Below are 17,130 nucleotides of genomic sequence, written 5' to 3'. Positions count from 1 at the left end.
GAAAAAATAAAATGTGGCCCGCCATCATTTCTATTTGAGTACCCCTGCACTAGGAGGTTAATGACCTGTTTACTACCTGCAAAATGCTCGTTCCCTTTGCATGTTCCCTCAACCTAGAGAACTTTTCCTACAAGACCCCCAAGACTACATTAATAACTACCTCTTGTGCATTTAACCCCCAAATGGCAGGTTTATATATTTCACCTGTAGTGCAACTTTCCAGATCTCCACATTACTTTAAAGATGAGAGCACTGAACTAAAAAAAAAAATGCTTCACATTCCACTTCCAGCAAGTACTGCATTTCAGCTAGTTTCACCCTGGTCCATGCATCAGATTTTTTTATTCAATAAGGCACTTAAGGGCACAACTCCACTCAAAATTCCAGGAATACAAAACATCCATACAGGTCTAATGAAAAACCAGAGGGGAATGTGAAATGTATACAGCAATACATGAGCGACCATATACAAACAGCAAATCCAAACCAAACCACTTTCTCCCATGTACAGAAACTCAACTTTATTCAGAAACCAGTTCCTCATACAAATACTGAAATATTTAATAAGAATCAAGTGTAAAAACACTACATGTTGAAGGCATCATGGTGTTGGGCACAAACTTTATAAGCCAATGCACTGCATGGAACATCTCCGATGCTCATGTCAGCCTTTTACTGGTAATGTCCACCTGCAGAAGGACAGTGTTAACAGGATGAAAACAAACATTTGTAGCAAGTACATCAAGCTTCAGATAAGTGTCTATATCTGCAGTACATGGTCCCCACACCTCATGGAGACTTCCCTATTCTGTTTCAGTACCCCCAAGTCACATTTTCAAGAAGCTTGATTGTCAGGCACAATGCTTCAAAAGCACCTAAACAATGCTATCTAGAGAAGGGTGGAATGAACCAAACTGGAAACGCTGAACATTAAGGCCAAAACCAGACAAGTGTTTTGAGATCATTAAAGTTGATTATGTAAGAGTTGCAAGTCATTAGTGACAACCACGAGGAGGATGTTTGTACAGGCATACCTCCCACAAGATTACACAAAATGCATTTAAAACCACACAGCAAACTGACTCACCTCCTACATCACTTGCCATGTAGTTCTGCACACAGTACACAGTAGTTCTGCACACAGGGACCTGCTTAAAGTGGGCACAGATTCACAAAAATATTACTATAAGCCATTTACCTTAGCAACACTCACTGAAAACAGGATCAGGAACCTCAGAGTGTGATTCATAATCAAGTACTGCTGGGCAGTGATCATACGAGGTGTCAGAAAAAATAGAAAGGGTCATCATTGGTTCAGAGTTGTATGCAATCAAAGCAAAAAGAGGTAGATTCTGAAAACACTTACGCAAACTCACCTCTACATTTAAATTTTCTTTAGGCAGCATCCAGACCACCAGCAGACGTGCAACTAGTTGGGCACAAACTTTATAAGGCAAGGCCCTGCATAGCCAGTCGCAACATCTCCGATGCTCATGTCAGCCTTTCACTGGTATTGTCCACCTGCAGAAGAAAAGTGTTAACAGGATGAAAAACATTTGCAGCAAGTACATCAAGCTTCAGATAAGTGTCTAATCAATATTGGCAGTACATGGTCCCCACACCTCATGGAGACTTCCCTATTCAGTTTCACTACCGCCCAAATGACATTCAAGAAACTCCAAAAACCTATTAGCTGTGTCAGTCAAGACTTGGGGTGCAGCGGATCTCTAGGAGTTTCAGGTATGTCTGACCACTGAACCACACCGGTTTAATATGGTTAACAAAGTAAATAGCTTACCTTTACCATGACGCATCAAACCAGCATCCTCCAGTTAAAGCTGTGAAAACAACCCAATAGAATTAAACATGCATACAACACACCCCACAATCCATTTCCTACTGAAAGTGCTTGGGTTTCGAGAAAAAGATTGGGTAATTAAGAGCAATCCTGCACATTACTCCAAAGGGAAAACCCCACTGGCTGTTGCCATGCATCAGGGAGAGAGTTTATCATCAGACCCTTTTACCAAGGACCAGACAAACACATGATCATCACTGCATTCCACAGCCAGGCACAATGCTTTAAAAGCACATAAACATAATGCTACCTAGAAAATGGTGAAATGAACCAAACTGGTAACGCTGGACAATAAGGCTAAAATCAGACAAGTGTTTTGAGATCATTAAAGTTGATTATGTAAGAGTTGCAAGTCATTAGTGACTTAACCACGGAGAGGAGGATGTTTGTACAGGTATACCTCCCACAAGATTACACAAAATGCATTTAAAACCACACGGCAAACCGACTTACCTCCTACATCACTTGTGTGCCATGCACACAGTAGTTCTGCATACAGGGACCTGCTTAAATTGGGCACAGATTCACAAAAATATTACTATAAGCCATTTACCTTAGCAACACTCACTGAAAACAGGATCAGGAACCTCAGAGTGTGATTCATAATCAAGTACTGCTGGGCAGTGATCATACGAGGTGTCAGAAAAATAGAAAGGGTCATCATTGGTTCAGAGTTGTATGCAATCAAAGCAAAAAGAGGTAGATTCTGAAAACACTTAAGCAAACTCACCTTTACATTTAAATTGTCTTTAGGTGGCATCCAGACCACCAGCAGACGTGCAACTAGAGGACCAATTCATAGCCACGTGGCATAGCATTCGGTCATCCATAGCCATCCTACACGTAAAAGGAAAAAGGTCTGCTTAGCAAAGTCATTGACAGAATTTAAGCATTTGCTTCATTTAACTAAACCTGCAGATTGCGAGTCGATTAATAGCGTTACTTGAAATATTTCCCGTAGTTAATAACTTTCAGCTATGCGCCATAGCAAATGATGATGGGATAAACTTCTGGATTGCCAGCAAATCTGCACTTTTAAATATCTGTTATTTAAAACAGGTATTTAATACCTGTCTTGTTTATTTTTATTTTCTTACTTTATTTTGTTTTTCTTTCTTGATATGGACCATGTATTTTGTGTCTGAGGCAAATAAAGAATTGAATTAAAACAAGACGCGAGTGCATCCTCGCTGAAAGTGAACTTAGGCTAAACACACGAAAAACAGCTGACTACAGACGCGTTTGGCTCACCAATTTGTCTGCTAAAGATTCTAGCAATACACCGGATAAAAACATTTGTATTACTACATCCACAAACAAGTCACACTAAATGTTTCTTACGTGGACATCACATATTGCGGCAGAAAACGACGAAGGCCCATGCTGAAGAACTACGGTTTATTTGCAGCTTGATTCCGCACACACTGCGTCTATCGGCGAGGCAAAAGAACAAGAACACGCTAGTGTTTCATTTTATAGTCGTTCTTCTTTGTGTCGTCCGCGCCTGTTTTACTATGTACTCTTTATCGCCACCTGGCGGAGAGAAATGGACACGTTCGCGATTTGAATGAATTTAATAGTTGTAATTTCAATGCATCGCCTCCAAGTGTTGCCAAATGACGAAAATACATTAGAAACATACGTACGCCTTAAGTGAAATTGCAGTGGGGGTACGCACTTTCTCACGTTCAAGTCACATTTAGTACATCTGAAACATAGCCTACGCAATGTTTTTGTACATACGCACCGTTAGAACACGAGGCCCCAGGTATTCAGCAATAGGTTAACTGCTTGTTCATTCCACCTAGCCACATAATTCACTGCATGTCGATCCTCCCTGCAATGTTGGTCAACACGGGCAGTTCCTTGGCACTCATCTGGGTTCTCACGGCAATAGGCAGCTGATTGAAAAATATCCGAGATGACTTACCAATCCCGTGGAGAGTCCCTAGTACCCGCAGCGTCATGTGATTTAAAGTCCCTGGTCTTTCGGGACAGGGTGTTGCATTCTGGGGATTAGTGTATAAATGTTGCTCTTCTCGGATGAGAACTGAAAGGTGCTTTTAAACGGATTTTAAACTAGTTTAAAAATCTGATTTAACTAGTTTTTTTAGTTTAACACCCGTGTACCTGCTTTGAGCAGTATCATACCATTAGGCTGAAGTCTTGAATGGAATCTGTCTAGATGGCGATTTAAGGATAGTAAGCAAATAATTTTCTAATGAATGGTAAACTTCAAATTTGGGTCTGCAAATATGTAACAGAACTGCATTCATGTTTTTCCTATTAAGAGAGCTTTCAGACATACCAAATGTGGCTTTTAACACGAGTTCACTGAAACTTCTCCTCCTGAATTCCACTGTACAGATTTGAGCAAAGTCATGAAAACAAGTGAGAGTCAGTTTCCAGAGTATCAGACAGCTAAATCAAAAGGTACAGACAAAAGAGTATTTGGTGAATTAGTTCCAAAGGTTCAATATCAGGAGGTGAGATCACAGTGCAGAAAAAGACAGAGATGATTGTTAAGTAGCAAAGCAGGTCGAGAAACAGACAGAGCAAACACTCAAATGCATGTGGCGATCATAGCAAAACTTCACAATGAGATAGGCAGGTGAACAGGTGTGAATAGTCAGTAATCAGTAGAGATGGATCTCCTATTGGTGGAGCCAGGTTGAGTGACGGAAGGGTCCGTGACTGCTGAATGCTGGGAGGTGGAGTCCATACTAGGAAGTGTCACACCCACCAGGTTTACTACTAGGACCCCATAATCCTGTAGGTTTGAGTCTATATAAGGAAATGAATGAAACACTGGGAAATGAAAGGGAGTTTATAGGATTTTATCTGGATCAGATAACGACAGTTTTATTAAACTGAACATTTTATTAAACATTGTACATAACTTTGTAAGTCGCTCTGGATAAGAGGGTCTGCTAAATGCCGTAAATGTAAATAAGACACAGGATTACATATAGTTTAAGATGCATCCCATTCATTATTTTTATGTCTTTTATGAAGTAGTTGCAGTTATTACATTTAATGTCACTTTAAAATAAAATGGAACTGGTCACGAGGCTATGGAATCTCAAATACAAAATCCATGCTCATTCAGACTTAATAGGAATGGGTTTTTTCATCAGTTTGTCATTGGCTATGTTCACAATCTGGTCAAGAGCCTTGAGAATCAAGACATCCATGTATTCATCTGTATCAATCTCCTCATGGTAGTTCTTCACAGGGAAAATGTAGTTCATGGGGATACCCAGGTTATTACTGCACACTTGCATCTGAAAGAAAAAAAGCAATGATATATATATATATATATATATATATATATATATATATATATATATATATATATATATATATATATATAAGCCTGAGCAAAATCCTGGTGAGTACTTTTAATCGCGGCACCTGGAATTGACAACACTAATATATATAAAGGGAACACTTAAACAACACTATGTAACTCAGTCAACCACACTTCTTTGAAACCAACGTGTTGAGTTAGGAAGCAACACTGACTGTGAATCTATTTCACCTGCTGTTCTGCAAATGGAAGAGACAACAGGTAGAAATGAGAAGTACTTAGCAAGACCCCCCCTATAAAGGAGTGGTTCTGCAGGTGGTGATCACAGACCTCCGTTCTCATCCTTTCTGACTGATGTTTTGGTCACTTTGGCATTTTGTCAGTTCTCTCGCCATAGAGGTAGAATGAGGCCTGTCCAGAGCATGGAGCAGTACACCAGGAGACATGGAGGGGGTGTAGGAGGGCAGCAACCAAGCAGGAGGACCATTGACTGAAGGTGAGGGGTGAAGTTAAGTGGAAGCCTGTGTCTCCCCCTATCAGGACTGTGATGCCCGTTGTTCGTTTACAGAGGGCCTGGCAGTTATAATTCAGCGCAATACCAGTTTAAAATGACAGCAAAATTGACCAATCATATCTTCCCTCTTAGTGGGCGGGCTTAACTGTATGATAATTTCCGCCCGCTGTGCCGATGCTAGCTGTCGTTAGCGTACCACCGCTAGCTAGTTTCGATTCATTCCTTTGATGCCCTCGTGCTTTGCGTTGTTTACATATTCCGCTCCCGAGGAACACGGAGCTGTGAACCTTATTTTGTTGGAACCTTATTTTGCTTAAGAAGTTATCTAATACAGACGTTATTGTTTATTGTGTTTCTAAAGCTGTACTGTCGTCTCAATTTTAATTTTTCATTTATTGCAGTTAATTAGGAGAGGAAACAGGAATGGGAGGGGCGCTGGTATGGGAGCGGGTCCAGGTTTAATGGTCACGGTTCGCTACTGGCTCAGGGGGATGTTGAAGATGTCCGTGAGAACATCCGTCAGTTGTTCTGCACATTCCCTGAGCACTCTGCCGGGGATGTGGTCTGGTCCTGCAGCTTTGCGTGAGTTGACTCTGCGCAAAGTTCTCCTCACATCCACTGCAGACAGACACAATACCTGCTCATCTAGCTTGGGTGTGGTCTTCCTTGCCGACGTGTCGTTTTGTGCCTTGAACCGTGCATAGAAGTCATTCAAGGCATCAGGGAGGGAGGCATCACCGTCACAGGATGGTGGTGTTGTCCTGTAGTTGGTGATTGCCTGGATGCTCTGCTACATGCGCCGCGTGTCACCAGTGTCTTTGAAGTGGCTGTGGATTCTCTGGGCATGTGCGCATTTTGCCTCTCTGATGGGTCGTGACAGTTTGGCCCTTGCTTTCCTCAGGGCCACCTTGTCACCCACTCTGAAGACTGAGTCGCGGGTCCTTAGCAGAGCACGTACCTCAGCAGTCATCCACGGCTTTTGGTTTGGGCGTGTTGTGATGGTCCTGGAGACAGTAACATCATCAATGCACTTGCTGATGTAGCCAGTGACTGATGCTGTGTACTCCTCCAGGTTAACTGTGTCACCGTCAGTTATAGCCTCCCTGAACATGTCCCATGCAGTGCGCTCAAAACAGTCCTGAAGGGCAGAGATGGCTCCTGCCGGCCAGGTTCTCACCTGCTTCTGAACTGGTCTGGAGCGTCTGATGAGCAGACTGTAGGCTGGGGTGAGCCACACAGACATGTGGTCCGAGAATGCAAGGTGGGGGTGGGGCTCCGCCCAGTACGCGCTGGGGATGTTTGTATAAACAAGATCTAGTGCGTTCGCTCCTCTCGTTGCAAAGTCCACATGTTGATGGAATTTAGGGAGGACTGACTTGAGATTTGCATGGTTGAAATTTCCGGCGATAATGAATAGTCCATCTGGGTGTTTATTTAGCAGATCTCTGATAGCACCGTACAGTTTGCATAGTGCCTCCTTAGCATTAGCACTAGCGCTAGGTGGTATGTACACGACGGCTATCAGCATGGCGGAGAATTCTCGTGCCAAATAAAAAGGTCTACATTTGACTCTCAGGAACTCCACTAGCGGAGAGCAGTGTCTAGCAACAGTCACAGCGTTGTTGCACCATTCCGTGTTGATGTAAACACTCTGAACGCGGTTAGCCCTGCTAGCTGAATGGCACTGTCTGGAATGTTGTCGCTCAGCCACGATTCCACGAAGACTAAAACACAGCAGTCTCTGAACTCACGCTGGGTAGTTCGCTGGAGTCGAATGTAGTCCAGTTTGTTGTCAAGAGAGCAAACGTTTGCGAGGAATCGCGGTGGTATAGCGGGGCGGCTATGGCTAGCCTTTAGCCTCGCGCAGATCCCAGCTCTCTTTCGCATTTCCGCTTTCGCTCGCACCGCTTGCGATGAGACTTCCGCCAGGTTCCACCATCAGGCAACGCCGCGGTCTGCAGGCCTGGGTCTCGTAGCAGACTGAGCTCTCGTAGCTTCTGCAGAACATCATCTTGGAGCTTGTTTCCTGATTGATTTCTCCACTGTAGCAGGGTATGGCGGTGGTAGAACATGTGCATTGGAGTTCCCATGCATTTAACAGCGGAAAAAAAACTGGAAGTAGCGACAACCAGTAACACAAAAACACCATTTTCGGACCCAGAGCGGCCGCTGCATGTTAACGCGCTGCCATCTTAGATCTGTCTCGTCTTAGTACCCTGACGCTGCTCTTTGAATTTGAACAAAGACAATGGAACTGATTAAGTGGTCTCTCCACGCGATTGACACTATTTTTTCCATGAGGAGTCATGCTGCGGGAGAACCCACATGTCCGGACGGAATATTGGATATGTGGATATGTGTTTGACTCAAGGGGGACGTGGCGTAGTTTGTGTCTCGCACCTCTCCCCCTGGAAGACATTGAGGATGTGTATCTATTTGGATCTTTGATCTTTGCGGTTCTGTTGATTGGATTAGGTGTTGATTGGGTGTATCAGGAAATTAAAAGAGTGGTGTCAGTTATCAAACGCCCACGAAAATTGCCCAACATGATTGATGCAATGGGTAGAGCTGTCAGAACGCAGACTGTGACTGTTAGTAAAAGCTTGGATTAGATCGTGGAGGATTCGATTATATCAATGCTATACGCTTGAAGACTTAAGAGGAGTTCCGTGTGCTCAAGGACAGGCTCCTTACTAAATTCTTCATTCTTGCTTATCTACATTGGTAACTTGGTTACCTGCTCCTTCCCCCACACAGAGACTGTCAGAGGATGGCTCTCACTCTCCACCGTGAACTTTGACACAAAAACTGTGTGCCAGGCCTCTGGATCCCCCCTCCCTATTTGAATGAATCACACCTCTCTCTGCTTGAATGTCTGTGTTATCAATGCATGGATGTGTTATTGGGATTTTTTGCATGCACACAGACTGTTGTCCTGTTGTGAGAATAATCAGTCATATTTTTTTGTCTCCTCCTAGTGTTTATCTCTCTATGTTTCTGCCCCAATTCTGAGGAACTGGCGGCGCATCTTATGATGCAGCGGCTGGTCTGGGCTCCTGGTGCTTTAACACTGGACCCAGGGAACGATATTTTGTCACCTTGTACTTGTATAAATAAAGTTCACAATAAAGTTCACTCTGAGAGACGGGATGTTTCAGATAGTTGTGTAAGCACTTTGAACCAAAGTGTTTCTGAACCAGTTAATCTTCCCACAATTCCGAAACATTTTGCTGGTACAGTGCAAAACATTTTCAGAAAATTTTCAGTTGGCCTCCAGATTTCAAGCTGATCGAGCATCTGCGGGTAATATATGGAGCTTTTTTAGTGTCACCAGAACCTGAACCTGAAATCATTATTACTTGAAAAACAGTCTGTAAAATTCATTCAGGTATGCAAAAATTCAAGTTAAAATTCAGGTTCAGGTCGAAATTCAGGTTTGGGTCGCAATTCAAGTTCAGGTCGAAATTCAGGTTCGGGTCGAAATTCTGGTTTGGGTCGAAATTCAGGTTCAGGTTGAAATGCGGGTCGGGAATGCATCCGGGATACTTAGGATGAGCAAACAAACTCGGAGCTAATCGAACTGCATCTGGCCAATCACAAAACATATCAGAGGTCATTGGGAGGCGTGTCTTTCTGCTAAATTTCCTGTAAGGGTGCAGTCCCTGTTTGGCGTGTAAGCAGCATGTATGCAGCACAAAAGTGACCACTGTGCCACCCAGAAATGGCACCTTGTGGCAGCTGCCACATAATCAGAAGCTGAATTTCGACCCGAACCTGAATTTCGACCTGAACCTGAATTGCGACCCAAACCTGAATTTCGACCTGAACCTGAATTTTAACTTGAATTTTTGCATACCTGAATGAATTTTACAGACTGGTTTTTCAAGTAATAATAATTTCAGGTTCATGTTCTGGTGACACTAAAAAAGCTCCATAGGCAGAGGTGGGACCAAGTCAGTGTTTTGCAAGTCTCAAGTAAGTCCAAGTCTTTATCCTCAAGTCCCGAGTCAAGTCTCAAGCAACGGCAGTCAACTCAAGTCAAGTCTCGAGTCAAGACAAGCAACCGTCAAGTCAAGTCCCAAGTCTGAAACTTGGAATTTCAAGTCCTTTCGAGTCTTTTTTTTTACAGGCACCAACGCTTTACGAATGCTACTCTGATGCGTTTCTTTACTCGTTTTGTTGGTGTCCGCCAGCCAAAAGATGACAGATCATTTACATTTACATTACATTCTCTTAATTACATAAATGTACTTAAACAAGAATGTTTCATTACATCATTTTACACGAAAATAGCAAGCTTCATCGTAAGCAAGATGCTGTCATTACAAATGGTTATTTGGATAAAATGTTTAAATATAGACTAATAAAAGGTTAGGGTTATTTTTTCATTGTTTTCTGTTATTGTGGGGTCACGGTGTAGGCTACTATTGTTACCTGGAGATTCCGTGGGGTCACATATTCTGATGGCTGCCGTCAGAATTGGTGACCCCAGTTTAAAAGGCTCACCTGTACATCCCATTCATGATTTCTTTGTTGGCTGCAATGGTGAGGGGATGGTAAATCTTGTTTAAGTATATTTATGTAATTAAGAGACGATAAATGTAAATATAAACATCTGTCATATTTTGGCTCGTGGACACCAACAAAACGAGTAAAGAAAGTGCATCAGCGTAGTTTACGTAGCATTCGTAAAGCGTTTGTGCCTCTGAACAGAAACTGTGAAATAGCGCCCCCTGTGGTCACAAAACTCGACGGTCACAGAATCTGGTGTAACGCCGGTCTGCGTCAGAAGGACGGAAATTAAATTAATGGGGCGCACTTTATAAATATTAATATGCGTTTTAAAATTTAGATTTGGGGTAAGAAAAATCAAGTCTTTGCAAGTAAACAGATTCAAGTCCAATTCAAGTCCCAAGTTATTGGTGTAAAAGTCCAAGTCAAGTCTAAGTCTCTGAATATTTTTTCAAGTCAAGTCAAAAGTCTTAATATTAATGACTCGAGTCTGACTCGAGTCCGAGTCATGTGACTCGAGTCCCCACCTCTGTCCATAGGTAATACTGGAAAAGGGTCAGATCAATGGAGGACTCAACTCACATTCAGAAGATCTGTTGTTAATGCATTGAGGCCATTAACCACAGAACACCTACAGATGTCTTGTGTAGTTCATGTCTCAATGAATCAGAGGTGTTTTGGTGGCCTAAAAGGAACCTAGACAAATTAAAAAAATTACCTTCTCTTTAATCTTCTTGCTGGTGTAGACCTTCTTTAAATCCTCTTTAACCAGTGGACATGCTTCATCCACTCTTGTCATGATGATTATTTGAGGCATATCTGAATAACATGAATTTATGTAAGCTCATAACATCAACAAATGTCATCATCACAATATGCTCTAATAGGCATGTTGCCCCCCCTACACACCACTAGAGGGAGGACATGTACCTGCAGTGATGGTTTAAGCACCAGCACAATACAGGTATGGACTCTCTGCTTCAGATCACCTTTTCCATTTTTAGTTTCGACGTAAAATACTTCTAGTGTGGAATGATTATGGCACTGATTTCATATTGCTATCCATTAATTCAGTATTTATTTATCCAGCAATTACTAATGTATATATATATATATATATATATATATATATATATATATATATATATATATATATATATATATATATATATCCATTTTGTCCATAGTACTTACCCAGTTCTGTTGCCTTCTCACGGATATATCTCATCTTTTTAAGAACATGATCTTTCATAAATGATACTTTGTCTGCTGCCATGATGTTGACCAGGCAGTAGGACTGATCTCCAGCACTGGGGTTATGTCTGTAATCATGGTCCTTTTTGGTTAAGGGGTTTACAGGATTAAACTGAATATGTGAGTGGAAGAAAGACCAAATATTAGTTACATTTTAATTCTGGTTTTAGGTATATTCAAGTTCTTGACCATGTCAGCCCCTTTTTGTTATTGCTTAAGACAAATGTATTTGCAGGAAAGTGTTCCAATTGTATTATTTCAAAAAAAAAAAAAAAAAAAAAAAACCTTTGAAAACAAACCTTTGAAAAAATCAGTAAAGGTTTTGTATGTCTTGGATGTCCTACTCACTTTGTATCCTTCTTTAACAAGACCTTCCAGGGCTTTGATGATGTCATCTACATGTGCACCGCAACCATCTGATGATTCAAGTCCCATGATGTCATTGAAGACAAAAGGCAGTTTTTTTTTATCTCCTCCATCAATGTAATGGGTTTTAAACTAAAAAAACAAACAGTAGTGTAACATATTAGGAAAGGCAGGATCCTGGGACGAGAGCATTGCATACACAGAGTTTATTGATACGCATCAACATGGAACACTTTGGGGCTCAGCAAACACACACTTCCGTGTGTCTGTTAAAGTGTTCAGTAAAACTGTTACTTTTAAACTTCCTCTTTTCTCAGCATCAATACACTTACTATACTATTTGATATTTTGAACCAGGTGGCAAAATAAGTAAATTAAAGAATAAGAAGTCCAGTCTGTATAATTGTGGCATGAAAAAGTAGTATTTCACAATTTGGTGTCACATTTTTGCATTATGTTTAATGTTTTTTAGGGTCATTTTATGGCTGCTGCTATGCATTGTGGTGCCAAAGTGATCCTGTATAATGGGATAAGGGCAAAAGTGAAGACCTTACCAATTCAAAGTCCATCAGATAAAAAAGGTGTAAGCTATGTTCAATAAAGTGTGATAGAGCAGACTAAACCTTAAACTCTTTATCTATAGGACTTGACAATACTAGTTAACATGAAACCACACATTATACATTTTTGTTTAAAATTCATTGTATGTAGAAAAACATGAAAACTTTTAATGTACTTACTATTTTTGTGAAACTTGTGCCACCTGTTGTAGCAGTAAGAGCCTCACAGGTGATCCGTCCTTGGAAAGCATTATTGACGGAATTTATGAAGCTGGACTTTCCTACTCCAACCTCTCCAACAATCAGAATCCTGACGTGCTCAACATCTGGATGGCTGACACTGAATTCCCTTAGATTCTTTAGTAAGTTTCTTTTGCCTCTGAAAAAAGCAAAAAAAAAAAAAATGATAACACTATTTGGCTACTGGTAATACCACTGTTTTCATAAGGTTACATCACACCACATGTAATGTGAAGTAACACATGTGATAAGACAGGATAATGTCCTTTATTAGGCTTCACACTCATGTATATAAAGAATTAAGAATTAAAGAAAATAAATAAATAATTATAGGTGAGCATAAAATATAGATACAGGTTGTCAGAAATGATTAAACATGCTGTCTTCTACTAATTGGCCTGGAAGACAATGAGTTTCATACTGCTGTTCATGATTTTGTGGTTGGGGACCCCAAAACCTAAGATGTTCCATGCTCTGCCTTATCAACTACACTTTACAGCTTTAAAAATCGTTCAGGCACACAATAAATTTGGGGCAAGACAAATCTTACATCATCACAGGGGGCCTAAATGAAAGACTGCAATAAAGCTGTAAGTGATTGTTCAAAAGTTGAAAGGTGTTCTGAACCATATTCTAGCTGGAGTTAAAACACTGAAAACAATTACATGAATTTTCTTCTCTTCATCACAAATGAAAATACCCACTTCACTTGACCAGTGCTTTTACTTACTCCCAAGGTGTTTTCCTCCATGGTGAATCAAATTCTGAAACACAAAATCAAAATATTCGCAAAGTATGAGTAAAGTATTCAATAGGGCATATGTAAGGACAGCTGCCTTAGATATGCACTGTACACCAATAATTTAGATCATGTGTGTTTTCTTTTACACTAGTTTAATCTTTTGCTATTAGTGAAAATGTTTGCACATTGTTGTGGGAGCAGGTATTAACAAAGCTGCCACAAGATAGGTGTTCTGTGGCCCTCTTCCTTAAGTGACTTTTGGGCCACAACATTCATGTCAGAACTGGCCCTTAAACAAAGATATGAAACCATACACAGCTACCAAAGTCCCAATTCTGGCCAATATACCTAATATCTACCTGGAAGTAAACACTTGCGTATGAAAGCCATAATCACCTGACAACTGATGTTTGGGGTTATCATAACTGTCCCTTTTGCTTTGTATTAGCCAAATTAGCATGTTGCTGATTTTCTGCTGTATGTGTGTAAATGAAACCAAAAACATTTCTCCCATGCAATCCTAATCTGCATTTTTAATAGGTTATAATGATGTTCACATCATTATAAATCTTTTTAACTTTTAAACTTTAGATAATCTGTTTTAATTTTTATTATATATATATATATAAAAGGTGTACTCACCTTGTTTGGGTGGTGGTGCTGTTGGTGTTTCTATTCGGGAATCTGATGATCCCATTTTATCCAATTATTTCTTTTAAAAATCCTAGTATAAATACCCTAATTTACAGAAAAGTATTTACAATTTATGAAAAACCAGGATGGTTTTGATATTTATTAATAATTAATTTTCTGAACACCAAATGTCTGTATTCAGTTTCTGGCTCGGCTGGTCTGCTGGTATACTAGCTTGTTCTTCAGATTTATACCTGCTGTGTCCTACATGCTGTCATATACTCAGGCTCTATATTTATATTACATATAAAGTGAAAGTAAAACATACATTAAGTGTACATTGCCTGCATGTGCTTTCTAGTAAATGGAAAGTGAAAGAAACCTTTTTACAGCCTGCATGTGTTGAAAAGAAGATAAAAGAGAATTACAGCACCGGTGCCGATGGCAGATATAAAAGTTGGCCTGGTGATTATGTAATATGATACGGATAACTATTTGTATTCTTACAGAAACAAAATACGAGTCTTAACTCACATTGCATGAACTAAAACAGACTTTACCACTTATCAATCTCAGTTGTGCTAATCCAAAGAGCTCTATTTCGCACCTACAGAGAGTTCAGAATGCGGCTGCAAGGGTTTTGACCCGCAGGAGAAAGAGAGATCATATTACACCTGCATTCCACTCACTGCACTGGTTACCTGTCAGCTTTAGGATAGATTTTAAGGTTCTAGTCATGGTTTTTAAATGTCTTCATGGTCTTGCCCCTCTTTACCTCAGTGAAATGATGGTTAGATATGTTCCAGTCAGGTCTCTCAGGTCTTCAAACAGTAATCTACTGGTGATTCCTAAAAGCTGATTAAAGTTTGGCGAGGGTGCTTTTAGCCACTATGGCCCAAAGCTCTGGAATTCTCTTCCTGAAGAGCTCAGAGGCATTTCATCCCTGAATAGTTTCAAGAACAGTTTCAAAACATTCCTGTTTAGATTTGCTTTTAGTTAAGAAACTCTCTATTTTATTTTTATATTATCTTATTTACTTTTTTATTATATTGTTTACTTTACTTTTTTACATTTTATGTTATTTTAATATTTTATCTTTAATTTCTTTTAACATTTTCTTTTTGTCTTATCTCCTTTTTATGTTTCTTTTATTTATACTGTAAAGCACTTGAGTTGCATGTATGTATGAAAGGTGCTATACAAAAAGATTATTATTATTATTATTATTATTATTATTATTATTATACCAGACCAAGATTTGGTTAGTTTCAAAAGCATTTAAAAGTCTTTTTGATCTGGAAATATTCACCTTATTCATGAGAGTCTTTGTAGTAAAAAGTTCATACATTTTAAATGCTAGAAAAGTGCCCTTGGAACCAGTGAAAAAGGCCTACCAGTAATAAAGCCAACAACTTATTGAGTCAAGTACACTTTATTTATATAGCACTTTTTACAACACTTGTTGCCACAAAGCAGCTTTGCAAAGCAGAAAGCAAGGGGATGAAACGGTGTATAATTTCAGATTACCAGAAGACGCAATGACTGGGGGCCCCCCAAGCTCCACGCCTTCATATGTAGTACATTAACTGAAGGCTTGATTAGATAGGTGAGTCTTAAGTCTAGATTTAAAGATCACGGGTGCGTTTTCAAAAACGTTAGTAACTAAGTACTTAATCTACCGTAAAGGCCTCTCTGCTTTGAATATACAAATAATATGCAACCACCAATGCCTCTTTACGGACATTGTGGCCAAGTGGTCTGTGAGTATAATGACTCCTTCATCTGGGCTAATTCTGGAGTGTGTCAGATGGCTAGGGACAGTGCATTTGATGGTGGACATGTACTCCTGTATCAAATCCCCTGGTATCCCTTCAGTAGCTGTGGGGCCCAGTATCCCCAGTGCCTTCTCCTCCTCAACAGTAAGGGAATTTGTGGACATTTGACCTCCACCAGTCTTAGCCCTCTCCTTTCTGAGTTGTGCCCCCTTATTTTGGCTTGACTACAGAAGTCATGCCACATGCCATATCTCTTAATTCCATTACATGCACTGATATTCTTGGCAATATCGTCCCATTTTTGTTTTGTTTTTTTCTGAATTTGAGGTCTTCCTCAAGCTTTTGAAAACAGTATACTTTTCTTTTTGGCTCAGTTCACTCGACAGAAAGTTTCATTTTCTCTGCTCATTTGCCATGGTTTTGAATAACGTGTGAAAGGTTAATTCTAAACTAGAAGCCTGCTTGTTTTTTATATGTGTGGTTCTAAGTATATGTGTGATATGTGTTTTTCTTGTTTTTGAACTTTTGCTTTCTACTTGAAGGGCAATCAATGACTAATATCTCAGAAGAATGTTACCCTGAAACAACTTAAACAATTTTCTAAGTAACTTTCTAGAATGTATGTTTTGTTCATAATGTTAAGGACCTGTAGACAAGTCCCAAAAACCTGTTTGTAAAAAAGTCTAAGCAGGTTTAGCTGGAACTTGAAAAATTCAGAGAGTACTTGAAGTGTAAGAAATCCACATTGGCTCCTCCTCCCCCAGCAGGTTAGTTTATACGTCAAAGAGGATAAAAAAAGCTTTTGTGACGTTCGGCGAGGGACGAAGGACGAAACACGAAATCCTTCTTTCTGCAGACTTCACGTTTATTATACAAGTATTGCGCAATAGCGCACGGAGAACAAACGACACAACGTGTAGACTTTAGACAACGACGAGCACAGGACACTGCGTGAGCGCACATTAAATAGACAGACCACATTAGCCCCACGTGATTACGAGACGATTCACAAGTGAGACAGATTATCAGGCGACATAGCCCTCACCACGAAGTTCCACAGACGCAGACAAAGCACGTGGACAACGTATACACACGCCCAAAAGGGAGGGGCCGGGGTCCTCAACGTGACAGCTTTGAGAATTTTGTATTAAACGTATCCATTCATCTGTTTTTGTTATAAAATACAAGAATCACACGTTTTCATTTAATTCAGTCAAAAGTAAGTCCAATACTTACTTGGTCCGAGCTTCAAATTGTAGTGCAGAGAATTGAGGTCGTCAGGTCAAAGGACAATCCAAGCAAGTTAAGCTGAATCTTGCAGAAGTCATATATTTTTACATATCTTGACTTCACAACTTGAGTTCAG

At 40.2% G+C, this 17,130-nt stretch overlaps 1 protein-coding gene, 1 long non-coding RNA gene and 2 other non-coding genes across 10 annotated transcripts; all 4 read right to left on the bottom strand.

The window, feature by feature from the left end:
* Window positions 1-506: 506 nt before the first annotated feature.
* On the bottom strand, window positions 507-4,413 carry LOC143527841 (uncharacterized). Of its 7 annotated transcripts, none has more exons than XR_013134285.1 (10): window positions 4,167-4,413; window positions 3,789-3,918; window positions 3,606-3,695; window positions 3,200-3,288; window positions 2,589-2,695; window positions 2,312-2,364; window positions 1,799-1,838; window positions 1,377-1,521; window positions 1,088-1,151; window positions 507-689 (listed from the first exon to the last, which is right to left on the bottom strand). It is a non-coding gene; the product is annotated as an uncharacterized LOC143527841 (long non-coding RNA). The 7 variants fall into 7 exon arrangements; XR_013134286.1 differs by having other exon boundaries at window positions 3,200-3,391; window positions 3,789-3,867; XR_013134284.1 differs by having other exon boundaries at window positions 3,789-3,867.
* Window positions 1,229-1,315, bottom strand: LOC143528948 (small nucleolar RNA SNORD60). Its single transcript, XR_013134556.1, has one exon. It is a non-coding gene; the product is annotated as a small nucleolar RNA SNORD60 (small nucleolar RNA).
* On the bottom strand, window positions 2,442-2,527 carry LOC143528950 (small nucleolar RNA SNORD60). Its single transcript, XR_013134557.1, has one exon. It is a non-coding gene; the product is annotated as a small nucleolar RNA SNORD60 (small nucleolar RNA).
* Window positions 4,414-4,769: 356 nt separating the features above from the next.
* Window positions 4,770-14,981, bottom strand: LOC143528397 (interferon-induced protein 44-like). Its single transcript, XM_077024112.1, has 7 exons — window positions 13,999-14,981; window positions 13,345-13,378; window positions 12,555-12,753; window positions 11,797-11,946; window positions 11,389-11,560; window positions 10,913-11,013; window positions 4,770-5,142 (listed from the first exon to the last, which is right to left on the bottom strand). The coding sequence occupies exons 1-7, from the start codon at window positions 14,051-14,053 to the stop codon at window positions 4,960-4,962; spliced, it is 894 nt and encodes a 297-aa protein (XP_076880227.1). The 5' UTR covers window positions 14,054-14,981; the 3' UTR covers window positions 4,770-4,959.
* Between the last annotated feature and the right edge of the window lie 2,149 nt (window positions 14,982-17,130).

This window comes from Brachyhypopomus gauderio, chromosome 12, assembly GCF_052324685.1.
Source record: "Brachyhypopomus gauderio isolate BG-103 chromosome 12, BGAUD_0.2, whole genome shotgun sequence".
NCBI lineage: Eukaryota > Metazoa > Chordata > Actinopteri > Gymnotiformes > Hypopomidae > Brachyhypopomus > Brachyhypopomus gauderio.
The sequence above is the reverse complement of the archived record's forward strand: the minus strand, read 5'-3'. Positions and strand labels throughout refer to the sequence as shown.